We start from the raw sequence: 18,080 nt of genomic DNA, 5'->3' as shown, positions 1-18,080 counted from the left end.
CCCAAAATCAAAAGAATGGTGTTGAAATTACAATATTTTAAAAGTTACTAGCATTATAAATAAGAGTATTGGTTGCTAAAATTATGTAATCTTTGATCTTTCCAGTAAACTTCGAAGTTAGAAATTTATTTATATTTTTGTTTAATCTTGGAAGGCATGTCATCTAGTTTTACATATAAGAACATGCAATGCCAACAAATAATTTTGGCTTTACCCCCATGTATGTATGTGAGTTAGTAGATTATGCTTCATTAAACTGGTTTGGCATTTGCCATAATCTGATATACTTTTTCTCTGGACAGTCTACAACTTTTGCAGCAGTTATTATTGTGACTGTGTGTGTGTGAGAGAGCCATCGAAGACGATTTCAAAATTATGTTATTAACTCCCAATATGCTCGTCAACTTTGATAAAAATCAACTACAAAAATGCTGAGTGGTAATGGAATTCCATATCCAAATAATAAAAAAGAAAAAACTTGAGAAAAAAAAAAGATATTGGCCAAGGCAAATCAAGAAAAAAAACTCAAGACTTCTTGGCTCATACACAAACTCTAATCATGGAAGTGAAGCAGGTCAAACCTACCGATAATCTCTGTGCTCTACCGTATGGGGATCCTGCTCATTATACGTCCGTTGCCTTTTAGAAACCCTGAGCTGAAATTACCTTGTACACAGTTAACACCAGCTACTCTTGTTTTGCACGGTCTGATGATGAATCGTCTTCAGTTGTTCCTGGCTGCTGCTTTATGCTAGCCTTTGCATCTGCTAAGAATCTAGGATCCGGCTCGTGTTTGTCTGAGGAGGGCTCTTTCATGGCTGAGATGATGTAGAGTACGATAACCACGTTTACAGAGATCACTGCAAGGATTCCACTCCACAGTGTCAGGGACTCCTGGGACAAGCTAGCTGAACCTGTTACAAATCCACGAGAGATGAGTGGCAGCAACCTTGTTTTTTCACACACACATAATTGCAATTGACCCTTTTTAGTGAATAAAATTTGATAAAATTTGAACAAATCATATAAGGGGAATTATTTCTGAATAAATATGATTTCTGACCAAAATCTTGAATGAGAAACCATTGAAGTGGTATACATATTTTGAAGTCTGATTAATGATAAGGGGGCAATTACTTGGTGTGATAGGATAGACCGATAATACATATTACTGACTATGTGTAGGATAAGATGGTCAAACAAACTCAAAATGGCCCAATCCATCAATGTAAATGGTATATAAGCTTGGAATGATTTTATATATCCATCGCATCACTCAAAGTAAACGCCTCTAAGAGGGTTAGGTTATTACTTCATCTGGTTTTGCCTAGAATAGCTACCAAACCATATTACCAGATTTCCAAATAAACCGACCAAATCGAGCCGGATTAGCCAAACAATGTCAGTTAGTTTGCCAGTTTTCTTTGGTCTTTTCGGTTTTAGCTTCTATCTGATTACGATCTTACCAATGAAACTAATCAATATCTCATAACTAATAGTACAAATCAACACTCGTCAACAAAAAGCTAAACACTCACATATAGCATTTTATTTTGGCTTTTCCAGCCGGAATCACACAAACCAACCAGAAATCAAACTTTCACACTTTCTGTTAAAAATTACTCCCTCCGTTCGTGAAAAGTTTTTTTTCTATTTTCGGTAAATGGACCCCACTTTCCACTAACTTTTTAAACTCGCTTTCTATCATAAAACTAATAAATAAATATGGGACCCTCATTCCACTAACTTTTCAACTCACTTTTCTTCATGTTTCTTAAAACCCGTGCCGAGTCAAACTTGGACAATATTTCATGGACGGAGGGAGTAGCTTAACTGAACTGAAAACCAACCATTTTAACTTAAACATGTTCAGTTGGTCAGGTTTGGTTCCCTTCAATTTTTAATATTTTGCAGTTTTCTTCTCACCCCTAATAAACAGTAGTATTACTGTTTTTGCCACTAGTATGTAACTACAGGTACTAGAGACAAGGTGCTTTTGGAGCACTAAATAATCAGCAAAATATTTTCTTGCTCAAAACAAGAGTTATGCTAACCAATACAAAATGCTATTGCAGGTAATCATGCAGATGCATCTATTACTGACAACCACCAGCAACAAAGCTATCGTATGTCGAATAGAAGGTACATTTACAAAGCGCAAAGCTAAAAAGAAACCATAAATCAAGAATGTTAAGGCAATCAATGAGATTGAGTTGTAAGAGGAGGATTACCAGGGAATAAATTATTGTTGAACCCATATAAAACTGCAATAGGCACGGTCCACATAAGTATCGATGCAATTACGAACTTGCTCATGACTTCCATTTTCAGATCCTCCAATCTGTAGACATGTTTAGATTACAAGGTATCTAACAAAACGAACAAGAAAGCTAAGAATTCATCAAAGTCGGGCTATGGTAATCATGTGTGATGATGAATAAGTACACGGCAAGCTTATCATGATTCATGATTGAAATTTGAGTTCAAAGGGGTAACTTACAACCTAACCAAACTAGATTCTGATTGAAAGCATCATCTTAGTCTGGAAATCGATCGCGATAATTGAGTCGCAAGTATAGCCAACATGATAACTACAAATTTGAGTTGATCAAAGTAAAACAGCAAAGTCTATACTGCAATGAACTTGTTATCAATAAGAGCATCATTTACTATGAGCTTCTTTTTTTTCTAGATATAGTTGAGATCTTGCTATTCCAACTAATGAAGTCACCGAATTTATGTATATATTCTACTGAAGTTGCCAAATTTATGAAGATCAAGACAAGATCTAAGAAGGAAGGCATTCAAAATCTCACTTTGAACTTCGACAACAGTTCAGGGGCACAAATAACTTTCTCAGAAGCAAAAACACAAACTAACTTAGCTTCGTGTCTTCAACGATAACGAAAGAAATAAATTTCCAAAACGAGCCTTCGAAGAGGCGAAACCACAGACAGCTTAACTTCGAGTATTCAACACGATTATCTCGCACACAAATAAAAAGGAGCAATTTGCCCAAACGCCCAACATAAAACGCATCGTAATTTTTTTTAAAGGATCACATTAGAGCAACCAAACTTACAATTGGGATTCGGGAACAAGGAGAGGATCAATTTAACGATTTTCAACTCGTTATAGCTCCTCTTTCACTTCAAATATACTCCTTTATTCGTCTGCAAACTCCTTGAATCTCAGCTCAAATCCACTGTTTAGATGCAATTAGTTGAATTTGAAACAATTGAATCGATATGAAGAGGCAACAAGTAATATGGGTCCGTGAATTCTCAAGAAATTTGAGAATAGGAATAAAAGTTTGAAATTTGAGTTTATTTACAATAGAATAATATATCAAGAGGGCTAAAACCTTTTCTTAACTATTTATATTACTTTTCTTTATATTCAATTTCAAATATTACATATGCCTCTCTGGAGTATACTCCATTTTTTAAATAAAATTGTTAGAGTTTTCGAAAAACTTATTTACGAGAAGGAATGTGAAAATTACTACTATTCGACATGAATACAATTGTGCAAGAGAGGCATGCTTAGAATGATTAATATCTAAAGTAAAATATTTCAAGGATTCATCCTGACACAATTTTTAAATTTAACGTTTTTTAAATTACAATGTAAATTTTAGTAGTAATATTTACAAAAATTAATGTATCCCTAAATATCAGTAAGTTTTGTGACATAGTACTTTTAATTTTGCAATATGTATAATATTACACATCAAAGATAGTTTAATCACAACTTTTTCCACCAAACTGCAAAATAATCACCACTTTCAAATTAAACATGTCATGTTTTCGAATGATCGGCTTACTAAGTGACCACCATTTCCATTTTATGCAGAAAATTCCTCTTATTTTTCACAAATTCGATGAACATATTGGGTGACTCTAGAACAACCAATTTTTCACTAGCTGAGTTGCGCTTCAATTGACAAATTCCAGCCAACTATTCATAGATCCTCCTGAGTGTAGTTGAAGGGCAACGTCTCCGACAACCTGCACGGATTCAACATAAAGATCGAATCACAAAAGAATGCTTGTTTAGGTTCGTGAGTTGACAATACCTTAGCCATGGATCTATAAGAGTACTCGGTGACTCCAGCAACATGAGGCGTCATAATCACATTTGGAAACTTCAGAATGGCGTCGTCAGGATCAAACGGCTCTTTCCAAGCAACGTCTGTCCCTAGCCCACCTAGGTGACCTGATTTCAGGTGATCAAGCACTGCGTCATAATCCAACAGCCCTCCACGCGCTATATTTATGATAAGAGCGCCCTAACGTTTATTCAAAGTAGAGACTACTCAGACAAATTCGAAATATCTGGAAGCAACGATAAAGAAGAATGTCACAAACCTTTTTCATGGAAGATATGAACGTGTTGTCTACAATGCCGGCCTAAAAATGGGATACATAGATCCAAATTAGCGCGTTTTGGATAAGAAAAGTGCACAAGACAAGGGGAAGGGGAGTTACCGTATCCTTGTTCATCACCAGGCAACATACTACTATATCAGCACGGCTTGCAAACTTGAGAATGTCTTCATGAGTGCCCCTCTCATCCACAACTTCATCGTGGGCATCATTTCCACTATCGGATTTGAACGAAGGCCAACTCCTCTTCGTTGCAAGTATCTTCACGCCAAAGGGCCTCAATCGCTTTGCTAAGTGGGCCCCAATGTTTCCATATCCCAAAATGAATACCTATGCATCAGAGAGTTCAGTCAGGTGACAAGAATGTAAAAGTAAAGAAGCTAATTTTCTACCAAACCCTTCAATCTCGAGTCTCGACGATATAGCATTGGTTCCACTAGGTAGCACAAATGATAAGACTAAAAATGCTGCCTATATAAATGTATCTTATTGTTGAAGACTTCAAATGACATAAAGGAGGAGTTAATGAAACACGTGTTAAAAAGACTTAAGTTTTGAGACGAAATTTTGTATGGATATAGAAACAAGCATTTCGTAAAGTGACAAGAAATATTAAGGATGAAGATATTTAGATCCGCATTCTCTATACATACACCTTATTTTTGAAGACAGTACAACGCGGACGTGATAATTCAAACTCATATTTTAAACCACAGATAAGCATCAAGAATCAGGAGCAGGACAAAGATGCTAGTTACAAAATTGCTTGATTTTTCCACTAATGTAACAAATACGTAGTATAGCTATTTAACAGTTCCAGTAGCAAAACCAACCGTTTTCCCTAGCAATGTGTCTCCAGCCGGATCTCCAAGTTTTTTCTCCTTGACAGAAACTTGCATTTCATGCTGCCACATCGAAAACAATAGTAAATACTATAGTTCAGTACATCGAAAGTACCAACTTCTGGACAGAAGAGTGGAAAAACTGATTCTTTATTACTTTCTTGTTTCATGCAGGTGGTGGGACAATGTCTACTACATCTCTGTCGTCAACTTAATAATGAATAGAAATAATTCAGTCGAGAGTTTGAGATTGAAATGACCAACTTGCTTACGGAGGAGGCCCAACATCAAATAAATCGCCATTTCTGCACACGAAATGGCATTTCCAGTGTAATTGCTTGGGATCCTTGCAACCCTGATTCCATGTTTTGTAGCAGCATCAATGTCGACACCTACATGATGCAAGAAAACACGTGAACAAATGAAAATTGTTGCTGTAGGATATAGGAACGATGAAAAAGAAGATAGTATACCTTCGAGCCCAACTCCAAACTGCATAATAAGCTTCATTTTGTTTGCTCTAGCAATGATGTCTGAGTTCAACCTCATACTTTTCACAACACAAATATCATAATTCCCTATAACATCTCGGATCTCATCAATGGGAACAGCATCAACCTATCAAAATAAGAGAGTAACTCATCGATAATACTGTAGATACGCTGACGAGCACATGGACATTAGAAGCAATTAACTATGCGTTTGAGAAGATGAAGCACCTTTATGAATGGATAGCTTTGTAAATACTCCATCGTATAGTTATGGGAAGCAGGAAAATGCGGCCCACAGAAAAGAACACGAGTGATCGGCTTGCTACTCTCACTACTCATTCTCTGGAATTGTCTCAGTAAACCTGCATTGAGGGACCAAATGCATCAAATTAACAGCTAAACATATGATTAACATACACAACTTTCTCCCTCTCTATCTCCCTCCATAGATTTGAAGTAGGACATAATCCAAGTTTCTCTAGCAACACTCGTTTCGAGCATATGACTATGCCATTTAGTAAAGGAGAAAAAGGAACTGATCAGTTTTCACAATACAGCAGCAACTAAAACTCCCACATCAAATTACACATATAAACCCTAAACCAATTACGAATTCCCATTATATACAAATATAAAATTATCTAAATCCTCCTTCCAACAATTGAAGTTCATTTGTAGCTTATAACACAATGTCATCTAATGAAAATAGAGTTAAGGGTGAGAGAAAAAACTGATCTTTTTCCAGAGACAAAAAGAAGCAAGAAAAAAAACCCCAAATCACCAAAACAAGCGCCTAAACATCCCATTATTTCCACAGTAAGGAAATCTCGAAAAAGCAACAGACAAATTATTCAAGCAAAAACGAAGATTGTTGCGAAATGGAATTCACCTGGAGAAGAAGAACACAGAAGCTTGTAGTGAGCTTCGACGCGATACGATGATGTTGTGTCTTTTAGAGCTGTGATGACTGGTTGGTTTTCACCAACCAAAGCTCTCAAGATTCTTGTAAGCGGAGATGCAATTACACGGTACATCTATGATTTTAGTATCAGTTTTTGAGTTCATAGTTTTAGGTATATCATGTGTTTGATGAAAGTTCAGCTTTAGTCAAAATTGACCCTTCATAATTCTATTTGTTTTAAAATAAAATTATTTTGGTCATACGCATCAAACATCATTATATGAGTATAAAAATTAAGAAATACTAGTACTACTTAAATTTGAAAGAACATTTAACTTTTAATTTAAATGTAATTAATTTACCAATTTAGTAGTTGACTGTTAACATTTTAATAGATCAATATGACTAAAAAAATATTTCACAACCATTTAACAGCTCATGAGTTTAATGTGAAAAGACATCCAACCACTACTTTGTTCTTATGTCCTTCGCTTTTTTAAGTAACTTGTGCCCCCTCCATCCCACAAAAGATGTCATACTTGTGGGACGGCACGAAATTTTAGGAGATTTTATTTTATGTGTTAAATAGAGAGAGATAATATAATTTTTATATTCATGTGAGAGATAACTTTTTTCAAAAATGGAAATGTGGCATCTTTTTGGGGAACAAACTAAAAAGAAAAGTGGTCCAGAGCCTTTGTCCTAACGGCAATGAGCTTAGACATCAATGTATGAGGTGTCGAGTTTGAGCCCTCTTGACCTCAGTTGTAATTTCCTTCTTTCTTAGGAGTTTATTTGTAATTTCCTCTTTCATATAAGAGTTAATTTATTTTTATTTTTTAAAAAAAAAACTAAAAAGAAAAGTGTGTGTGTGTGTGTGTGTGTGAGTTGGTCAAACGGTAGAGAGGTTAAGGCCTGCGACCTCTAAATTTAAATTTATTTAACCATCCAAAAAAATAAAAAAAAGGGGTTCGTACCCTATTATTTATTAAAAAAAAAAACTAAAAAGAAAAGTGTAACATCTTTTGTGGGACAGAGGGAGTATGCTAGCAATAGCCTAGCCAAAAACTCCTTCTGCCACATCATCAGGACAAAAAAAATTACATAATTAATTAAAATACCTAAAAAAATATAAAAAAACCGCTAGTCGGTCGTTAGCCGATTTTGGAGGCTGCAATGGAGGCTAGCCGATCGCGTGAATCGGCGTGAGCTAGCCGATTTTCTAGCCGAAATCGCGCTGGCCGGTCGCAATGGTCGGCTAGTCTCCATTGAAGATGCTCTTAACAAGAAATAAGCCATGGAATTCTTTAATTTGCAATATCATTCAAAATTTGATACTCTCCCCGTCCCAACTGAGTTGAGACAAATCTTTTGAGCACGAAGATTAAGAAATTGTGTTGAAAAGTAGGAGAGAGGAATAAAGTAAGAGTGATTGAATGTTTTATTTTTTTGTTAAAAAATGAAATGCCTCAACTTAGTTGGGACATCCCAAAGAGGAATACGACTCAACTTAATTGGGACGGAGGGAGTATATTTTTTTTCCCTCTCTATGATATATTTTAAATTTAATGAAAATTATAATTTTAACTTATTTTCATTTTAATTTAATTAATGAAATACTGTATATAAGTTTAATTAAAATAAATACTAATTTAATTAAAGTATAAATTACAAATTATACTACGCTCTCTGTCCCATAAGAGTATATATTCTTTCCTTTTTTGTCCGTCCCACAAGAGTGTGTACTTTCTATTTTGGAAACTCTTTTATCTCTATGGGAGTGAGACTCATTTTCCATTAATGATAATTTACCATTGCCCATTAACTTCTGTAGTAACTTCCTATCTATTTGACTATCTGCAATGGTATACTAAAATTCAAAAGGGTATAGACAATTAGTTCCAATGGCATTCCAAAATCAATAAAATTTTTGGTTTTAGAGTAAATTGGAGTACCTATTTTTAAGTTTACAACAAACCTAAATCACATTTTCAAATTTTATGAGTAAAAAATATAATTTAAATTTAGTATAAATGTTGGAGTAAAATCACTATTTGACTTGATATTTCCATTAAAATGTGTTTGAGTTGAATGTAAATAGTTAGAAATGCATCTTGAGAGAGAGTGAACAATGTGTCCACATTTTATTACTCAGTAGCAATAAATTCACAAAAAATAACGATATAATAACTCATCTGCATATGCGCAACAGATCAGAAAATCTCAAACATCATTATTAACCAAAAATAAGACTAGGTGCAACTGAAATTCGTATCAGAAACTACCAGAGCAAAAAGAGGGTTTCAACTTAACAACTACTAACATATACTACACCAAGACTTGAAGAAGCACCATCCCAATCTAAAACAATGTATACCTAGCCGGTGGCGATGCAAAGATGTCAGTGATCTTACTCATAGCACAGGACTTGCTGATGTATCAAAGAAGTTGAAGCTCAACGGGAAACTAAAGCGCATCTATACCCTAGCCATTTGGCCGGAGATAGAGGATCAAGAATTTAAGGAGAAGTTCCAGGGAAGAGTTCAGATATTTTATTGAACACGTCCATAACCTAAGAGAGAAAATGAAGATGCGGGCATTAGCTGCTGTGCATTTACAACGCACATGTGCTGGCAGAAAACTAAACATGGAATAATAGTTTGATTGAACTGATTGTGTTATGTCTTTATCTTACCTCTTTGTCATTTTGATACTTGGCAATACTTAGAGGGTTCTGAGAGCACTGCAAGATTACAATCGAAAATCAGAATTTGACATGCGTAGCTACGCACACCCAGCAGAGTATGACGAGAGGGGTGAAATCTGTGGGGGAGCATTTAAGTTGATGGGATGAGAAAAGAAGAAATTGCTTACGTCCAAGATGGCTGCTTGAACTCTTGGATTTTGAAACGCCATAGCAACATCGGGGTTAGCCATGATTTTAGATATGACTTCATCCGGAGTGAGGCCTATTTGATCTGCATGAAGTAAAACAGAGGGTGTAAATGCTTGCAATATCTCCTAATCAACATTATACGTTAACACAGAAATAAGTGGCAACACACACCAAACTGTTGTTTGATCTCAGGGCTGCTGAGATCAAAGTTCTTCAATGTATCCATCATGCGATTGTCCCATTCAGGATTTCCACCCATGTTATTTCTGAAAATATAAAGTAGAAAAAAACATTACTGCTACATAAGATACTGCATGATTCGTATAAACAATATTATCTAAATACCACATCAGTAGTTCAACCAACCAACCAACTTCTAAATGCTCTGATGCTGTATGTACACAAAATTACTCTTAATGGAGCGAAATTGCTTATTTAAATGTTTTGAGCCCATGGAAAAAGCATCTAATATCTCCATAAATTTTAAAATAATGAACAATAAAGATGTACTACTACTTACAACATATCTTGAAGTTGTTGACGGTAAACTGGATTTTGTAGCATCCCTGTTGCATTACATGGAAAAGGTGATTAAGAATTTTCATTAAAGAGTTTATGATAAAAATGCATAATATAGTTATAAAAAACTTAAGGATGGCATGTCACCACTTCTAGGCTCTTTCTTATCTTAATTAAGATTCTGCTCCAAAAAGAAAGTTTTAAAATGAAAGAATCAAGAACTTATATAATTTAGGCCACAGCAGTGAGGAAAATGCCACATGAATCATGATGTATTTATCACATGCAAAATCTTTCTGAGCATTTTCAGCTTTGCATTGAACTAGTTGAAAATAAATAAACAAAGTTTCTGCAGTTCCCAATTTTACTTTCATTGTCATTATTTTCAAATAAGCCACCGGAAGAGCACGTGAGAAAAGAAAACCTTCCAACAGAATAGATAGGAAAAACTATAAGTTCTCCATAAATTAGATACTAGAGAACAGAAAATCAAAGCTTCCTTAAGGTTTGAAATTGGGTGGAGAGTCAAACTTACATTTAAAGGTGGTGGGATTCCTCATCTCCTCCGGCAAATATCTGCAAATAATAACAAATCAAGAATAGGTCTATATAAGTATAATTAGTTTGACCATATAAAAAGGCCAATATTTGCTTTTACTCAACAGAAGATTACGTAAACTTGTAAGCAATTTATTTTAAAAGAAAAGAAGGTTAAATAAAAGTGACTCTCATGAGATACAAACATCAGTGCCATCTAACGTTAAATATTTGATTTGATAAATCTCTGAAGGGTCTCAGCTCTCATCTTATGTGCATGTAAAATAAATAATTCAAAGTAAGGGTATAGGATATCTCACGGGAAAACCATTTTCTGCACTGTTGGATCTTCCATCATTTTCTCCAATGCATCAACTGACAAGAGGGGGTTACCTGTTCATTCACAGATAAATAATTTCGTTAATTTCTATTATCAGAATTTGTGAAAGAAAATCTTTTACTCAAGAAAATGAAATGAGAAACAATCTGAAACTGCAAACATGATTAGCTGCTCAAACCTCATGGTTTATGGATAGAAGCAATAAATTTTCATTATAGTATGTTACATACTTACATGTAAATAACAACAATATTTTTTCAATTTAACAACTCCAAGTAAGTAGTTACAAATACGAAAAGTACACAGGAATGCAGACCGAACTTACTAGTGGAGGGACCATCTGATGCCTTTGTTCCTTGGTTTGAAGGCGTGCCATTTTGGGGATCCTTTTGGAAGAGGCTGAAATAGTTAGATTGACCAAAATGTGATAACAAATTATTAGTCCGGTGCTGACAGTGAGGGCCCAACTTACTTGCTCAGATTGCTGTGAGTAACTATTGGGTGAATCTGTACGAGCTGATTCCTTGTAGTCTTCAAAAGCACTTTTCTGCACCGTCTCCTCTGGGGAGACATCTACGAAAGCTGAAAATGGAGCATATGCAGATCCAGTGAATATTGACATAACATAAGGGTGGAGGGTTATGGAAAAAAGCAGTGAAAGAAAATTCTAAGATTCATAATTTATGGATGCTCATCTAAGTTAACATATTTGAATAATCAGAGACAAAAAAGGACTGGAAATACCATATTTCTTTGGTGCATCCTGCGGTTCTACTTTATTATTGACAGATGTGGACGGAGGATCCTCCACTTTTGTTGCAGGTATATCAGTTATTGATTGAGATGCTGCAGGAGATCCACTCTTAAAGGTAGGGGCTCCACTCTTGAATGAATCCGATGTTGGACTCGTTGATTGGGATGGTGGTGGTGGTGGTGGAAATGGGAAGGGTGAGCCAGGTGCAAAGGCAGTGTTTCCAAATGGGTTATTTTGAGTATTCATCTGTTGTGTGAAGGTCTTGAGAGCTTGTTCCATTGCATATTTCTGCAGCAATGAGCGGCTGTTTAAGATTGACTGTTTTCCCATAGTGCATGTGTTGCAGATGTAGGATTCCGGGATAAAATTTAAGGTAAAGTAACTAAAGGATGGACCTGATCCATTGTATGTAGATTAGGAAAAAAGAGAAACAGATAAAAGGAAACTAGATGCATAGCAGTGCATAGAGCATGAAATCAGCCATATATAACAAGTCCAAACTAATAAATCTTAATTAACACATCTGTATTTATGTAAGCCTAGATAGTGTGATATGAGAAATAATGTATATTGGAGATTGGACAGTTCGAGTGTATGTGGTTTTTCAAACAAGTAACATAAACATGAATATAGATGTTTATTCTAATTGTAGCTTTATTTCAGCTGATGCTACAAGCATCCAGAGATATGCATTCGTGGTCATGATAATGGACTATGACTAAAAAACTGAACAATAGCAATCGAACAACAAAGGCGTGACTCACCTTTACTCTTCCAGCCACCTGTAATGTAATGCATATAGTTAATAAAATGTATAAGAGCTTAATAAAGTTGAAGGAGAATAATGAAACTTGTATGAAAAACCATAGCTCACCCATGAAAAAAGTGCTGAGAAACCAACACCAACACCAATCCAGAAAAGAGGTGAGCCCCTATTGCAATGGTTACACCAAAGATGAGAGCGCATGCTAAGAAGGTCATACTATCTATGTGGATTTTATAAAATCATCAGCCTCTAGCTATGAACAAAGTTATACGAAAAACGCTGATGGATTATTACACTTGAGAAGTAGGTGGAGCTGAAATCTGTGGATTCACACCAACAGACGATGTTTGTTGGCCACTAGAAGCAATGCTAGCAAAACAATCCCTTTGAACTTTCTCCACCACTGGAATGATCGAAATAACAGTAAAAACAAAACAACATCAGACTAAATCATGAAATGCAGTAACAAACACAGGAAGCAACACACAAAGATTCCCTAGAGGCTATTATTCCATACATGGTTAGTTGATATATAGGCCAAAAACAAACAAGCATAAAAACAAACTAACTCACTAGGAAGAGAATTCACTATAGTTCGTTGATTTAAAATTGAGTTCAGAATTAAACTCATGAATTAACAGCGCGTAAAATTTCTTGACAATTTAATTTACCAATAATTTCTAGCTTCCCATAACTGCCTACAACACAAAATACCAAAATGTTCTTCAAGCAATCACCAACACCTCTTGAATTAGGGATTGGATAAAGATAATCTAAACCAAATTTGTATTGAGTTACCAATAGTTTTGGTGGGTTTGCGCGGCTCGAAGAGAGAAACTACAGAGACAGAATGAGCAGGATTGCTCTTTCTGCAACTTTTCCCAGGTTTTCTGAGTAAATTCGGAAGACCTGCGAATTGTTTGCTGGAAACTGAAATCAGTGAGTTCCTGGGATTTGGGGAGAGTCCTAACACTATTTTGGGTGACGAAACCATGCCCAAATTCTCCATTTTTATTGTTAGCTCAGTCTATCAAAATACAGTTGCTCTGTTTGCGAAAGAGAGAGTAAAAGGGCTAATTGAGGGAATGCGAAACGGGATTGCGGGTCGGATTCGGACCTTTCAAACGGGTCTGCGCACGAACCCAATTACATATTGAATGGCGATTTTGAACTTAGAAATTTAATTAATTATTTTGAACTTATAAATTTAATATGATTAGGCAGAACCTAGTGTCATAGCATTGACTCACAAGTGTAATTTGAAGTGCCATGTAAAAGAAGAAATTGAAAAATTGATTTGTCAATATCCAAGTTTCTCTACATCTCATTTCCAATGGTTATATACATACTCTAAAAGATTAACCGACATAACAAAATCACAACAAAAATTGACACATTCCACAAGAACACTTGCTGCTACAAAGCCTTTGCATCTCTCCCATTCATCCTGCTCACTTCTTCACATAGTCTGCAAGGCAACGAGTCGAGGCTAGTGGCACGAGTCTTCCCATAGTTACCTAGAACGCCACATCTCCTCCATGCGTGATACTCAGCATAAGCAACGGGATCATTAGCTAAGGACTTCACGTAGGAGGCCAGCTGCTCAATAGAACTGAACTGTGTCCCGTCTATTATGGAGTGAGGAGGTATGAAATCCCAGACGTTTGGGGCGCCAAAGTATATGGGAACAGCCCCGGAATCGAGAGCATAGAAGAGTTTCTCTGTCACATAGCTCTCTGTCATGGTGTTCTCGATTGCAAGGACAAACTTGTAATGGGACATGGCACAATGTAGATGATCCCACCATTTAGGCTTCTCGTTGGGATCTTTCACACACTCGGGATAGAAGGAGAGTGCCTGGTCGAGGCCTCCAACATTGTTCAAGCACTTACCAAAAGAGTGGGAGGGCAACAAGCTGAGTATCTTCTTGGCAAGCTGATTCCTTTGAGGCAAGCAGCGAGACGAAGACCAATAAACAAGAGTGCCCTTGAAAATTGAGAATCCCAATCAGCTTTAATATCCATAAATAAGGAGTTCACTCAAAATTAGATTGAGATTATACAACAAAAAAGTCAAAATTAAGCAAAAGGTATGAGCAACATGTGACGAAAAAGGAATGGAATTAGTGAAAAACTTACATTGTTCTTGTCAGAAGATAGTTGATAATTTCTATTGTTATGAAAAACTGCCCCAGCATAAGTCGACTGGACGTTATCTTTAGCATGATAGCTAATAAAGATATCCTCACGGCCTGACCTCTTCCTACCAGCTTCAAGATCCATATACACCCGAAGTGGATCACCATCCCGTCTCTGTCAAATGTCAAGTATACTAAATAAGACAAAGGTAAATTGGAAACTCACTGCCTAAAGATGCTGATTGCCAATACATAAAATACGGAACTTTACACTTTGTCGCTTAGCAAAATAACCAGATAGTATCATATAGGAGTACTAATGTCAAGTCAAGAACAACAAATATGGTTTATGCTCAATGACAAAACAGATCATGATTTACACGAGATACCAATACTGAAACAAGACCAATTTCCTTTTATCCTTTTCCTTTTGCCCCCACACAGCTTACATTCTAATTTGTAATACTGCCAGTGCTCTAGGAAGCATATCGTTCATCTCTAATCCAGGATTTTTAACAAAGATCTATAGAATGAATCAGTTCATCCTTAAAGTAGTGTCCTTAATGTATGCTCTGAGTCACTAACTGATTTAGGTAAAAGCAATAGTTCACCAGCAGTAAGATCAATGACAAACATCAAACTCAAAATGCTTAGCTAAGACTACTAATCCCCATAACCTCCCCAGTCCCCAGTCCAGGACTCCATCATTCGCTAGAGTAATCCTGCATGGTATAGTAGTATATTGAAAGTAAGCCGTCAAATTTCCACTTACTGAACGCTTACAAACGCTGTAGTTGATCATCTGTAGGATCAAGTGGCTCCATCATATAGAGTATAATCTTCAATTTAGGCCATCATATTTCACTAATTGTTAAGGTCTGTAAGATCAAGAACCACATACTAGACACTAAGGGGGCATTTACTTTGAGCATTCGAAGACAAGATGGTCAAACAAGTTCAACATTAGCAAATCGATCAAAGTAAATACTATCTTGAATTACGTTTATCTATCCATCGTAGTATAATGCCCCCCAACTAAATGCCAGGGACTACAATCCCAAACCAGGATACCAAAAGAGCAAGTATTACTAATACAAGAGTTGCAATTTGCTTTCACAGAATCAGACAACACCAAAGCAAACCAGTCAGCAAAGATTACAAAAACTCTTAACTAAAGCACTCATACTTTTTCATATTAATATAAAAAAACAATCAATTAAAAGGGAATTTTACCAGAACTGGGGGAGTGGTTGTTTCAAACAAAAGGGCATCAGGTTTATCAGCAAGAAGAGAAGATTTGGTCCATAAACAGCTCAACCCACATCTACAGCTGTACAAATTATCCATATTGTCAGGAATCCAAGTCCACCCTTTGACCAGAACGCTGACATGCTTCATCTGCAGCTCACCACACTCGATTCCCCCCGCCGCATTCTGCAAAGACGAGATCTTTGACCCATTCGCCAGCAAATATCGGTGCATTTCCCTAAATTGGGCGCATCCCACTGCGGAATCCCATTTCTTGAACGCTCTGAACAAATCTCTGAAGGGCTCTGGCGAATCGGATTTCGAAAGGGAGTAGATAGGTGATGGAAGTGCAGAATCTGCAGATGGGAGTTGGAGAAATCCGGTGAAGAAGAGGATGATCACCGTAGCGGTTAACATCAGTGTCACTGCCAAGGTGTTTATGGGTTTTAGTTGCATACTCCTCTCCCTCTCCCTCTTCCTCTCCCTCTCTCTCTCTCTCCCTTTCTTTGATGCTAATTAATTTAGAGAGAGAGAGAGAGGGGGGTGGTTGTGATTCGTTGGTTTCAACTTTCAACGGAGCATGCAATATTTTATTTTTCTGTGTTTAGGGGCAATAGAAATCCTGTGATTTGTTGTCTAGGGGCCTGGGAGTTCTAAACTAGGGAAATTTAATTAAATTCCCATGTTCCTTTGTTTTTTTTTGAAATAATTCTCTTTAATGCATAATTAAGTTCAAAATTCAATGCACAATTCCCTTTGATACTGGAGTACGGAATGATATACTTACGGTCAGACCGTCAGAATTTCCTCGGATTTGGATCCCTACAAAATTACATACAATTACTCTCTCTCCATCAATAGAAATCTTATTCTTTTCAGTACAGACTTAAAAAAAAGTGAACATCTTTTTAGTTTTATGAACTTTATAAAAGTATTATTTTAGGTCCTTCAACTTTGAAAATATCATTTAATCCGTCAACTATAAGTTAATACTATCATTTGAGGTATTTTGAATTTTTTTCGAACGAAAATGCCCTTAGGGCATCCTTAACCCCATCCCGAATTTGAGCTGCAAGTCTCCTCCACGTCATCATTCCCCTAAATTTGGGGACCTAGACCACAACTCCATTAACCCCGCGGCCACAACTCGGGCCACAACTATTCACAACTATAACATATTTTACTCGTAAAATAGAATATGTTGAACAATTAAAACCGGAAAAATTCATTGTTCAGTCAGAAAATAGAAAAAGAAAATTACAAATCCTCGAAAAAAAGAAAATTACAAATCCTAGAAAAAAAGAAAATTACAAATCCTAGAAAAAAGAACTACTTTTTCTTCATTTGTGCGCGAAGGTATTCGATCATCTCACGGTGCAATTCGAGCTCGTACTCCGACATTGTCGAGGTATCCCTCGATGTCAACTCCGTCAGTTGGCCCACCCGCAACGTGTATATCCGACATAGAGTCTAATATCTTGTCCAGGGAAGGATTGGGCGGCGGCGGCGGCATAGTGGAGTAGCTCACAGTTGCCCCACCTTTGCTTTTCTCTATGCTGCCTTTGTGCCCATCGGACGGCTTTGTGGGGAAGAGTATTAGAATGGAGCAAATCAAGTGTTTAAATAGGCAATTTTTTTTTTTTTTTTTTAAAAAAAAAAAAAAAAAAAATCGTGGGGACTTGCGGCCCGGCCCGAACGCAATTAACGCCGGGACGGGACGCAAGAGATGCGGCACGGACACGGATAACGCCGGGCCGGGACGGGACTTGAGAGCAGGGACGCAACTGCGTCCTCGGGACCGTCCCGAGCCGTGACGCTTCTAGCTCCAACGCTGATTTCGGGCCGGGACTCGCGAGTTGCGGCCCGACCCCGTAGCGTTAAGGATGCTCTTAAGGCCTTCAAAAGGCAATTTGGACAATTCTTTCGCGCTCATCTTGCGTCAAAGACTAGAGTCCAACAATTTTTTTACTACTATGTAATTCAATTACCATCCAAATTGAATTTAAATATAATTAAAATTTGCCGTAAAAAATATGTGTTAATTTTTCAATTATTAGATGACCAATTATTTAGGGATAGTGAATTAGGACTTGATACTTTATTTTATTTTTTCAATCTTAACTGCATTTTAAGAACTTACTATAGGTGATTGTGAATTATATTTAGTTTATTTGTTTTGAAATTAGATAGCTACTAATTTGGATTGTCATTTGGAGTATTAATTATATGAATTTCAAAATGGAGATCAGTTACCATCCAAA

General features: G+C 36.5%; 4 protein-coding genes across 4 annotated transcripts; all 4 read right to left on the bottom strand.

The window, feature by feature from the left end:
* Positions 1-421: 421 nt before the first annotated feature.
* LOC125196432 (uncharacterized) lies at positions 422-3,350 on the bottom strand. Its single transcript, XM_048094947.2, has 3 exons — positions 3,083-3,350; positions 2,232-2,341; positions 422-914 (listed from the first exon to the last, which is right to left on the bottom strand). The coding sequence occupies exons 2-3, from the start codon at positions 2,323-2,325 to the stop codon at positions 688-690; spliced, it is 321 nt and encodes a 106-aa protein (XP_047950904.1). The 5' UTR covers positions 2,326-2,341; positions 3,083-3,350; the 3' UTR covers positions 422-687.
* Positions 3,351-3,739: 389 nt separating this feature from the next.
* Positions 3,740-6,836, bottom strand: LOC125196431 (D-isomer specific 2-hydroxyacid dehydrogenase family protein). Its single transcript, XM_048094946.2, has 9 exons — positions 6,611-6,836; positions 5,950-6,083; positions 5,704-5,848; positions 5,495-5,622; positions 5,222-5,293; positions 4,491-4,718; positions 4,371-4,412; positions 4,079-4,291; positions 3,740-4,010 (listed from the first exon to the last, which is right to left on the bottom strand). Exons 1-9 carry the CDS (start codon positions 6,753-6,755, stop codon positions 3,939-3,941), a joined length of 1,179 nt encoding a protein of 392 aa, XP_047950903.1. The 5' UTR covers positions 6,756-6,836; the 3' UTR covers positions 3,740-3,938.
* A 1,997-nt stretch (positions 6,837-8,833) lies between these two features.
* On the bottom strand, positions 8,834-13,499 carry LOC125194745 (protein TIC 40, chloroplastic-like). Its single transcript, XM_089057098.1, has 14 exons — positions 13,233-13,499; positions 12,729-12,837; positions 12,543-12,600; positions 12,433-12,450; positions 11,659-11,956; positions 11,387-11,496; positions 11,240-11,300; positions 10,895-10,967; positions 10,573-10,613; positions 10,039-10,084; positions 9,690-9,784; positions 9,497-9,600; positions 9,318-9,365; positions 8,834-9,194 (listed from the first exon to the last, which is right to left on the bottom strand). The coding sequence occupies exons 1-14, from the start codon at positions 13,441-13,443 to the stop codon at positions 9,141-9,143; spliced, it is 1,326 nt and encodes a 441-aa protein (XP_088913224.1). The 5' UTR covers positions 13,444-13,499; the 3' UTR covers positions 8,834-9,140.
* Positions 13,500-13,706: 207 nt separating this feature from the next.
* On the bottom strand, positions 13,707-16,419 carry FUT13 (fucosyltransferase 13). The gene is made up of 3 exons (XM_089057099.1): positions 15,805-16,419; positions 14,573-14,746; positions 13,707-14,420 (listed from the first exon to the last, which is right to left on the bottom strand). Exons 1-3 carry the CDS (start codon positions 16,273-16,275, stop codon positions 13,851-13,853), a joined length of 1,215 nt encoding a protein of 404 aa, XP_088913225.1. The 5' UTR covers positions 16,276-16,419; the 3' UTR covers positions 13,707-13,850.
* Positions 16,420-18,080: the final 1,661 nt, after the last annotated feature.

This window comes from Salvia hispanica, chromosome 4 (genome assembly GCF_029641045.1).
Source record: "Salvia hispanica isolate PSC_SH4W2 chromosome 4, Shi_PSC_v1, whole genome shotgun sequence".
NCBI lineage: Eukaryota > Viridiplantae > Streptophyta > Magnoliopsida > Lamiales > Lamiaceae > Salvia > Salvia hispanica.
The sequence above is the reverse complement of the archived record's forward strand: the minus strand, read 5'-3'. Positions and strand labels throughout refer to the sequence as shown.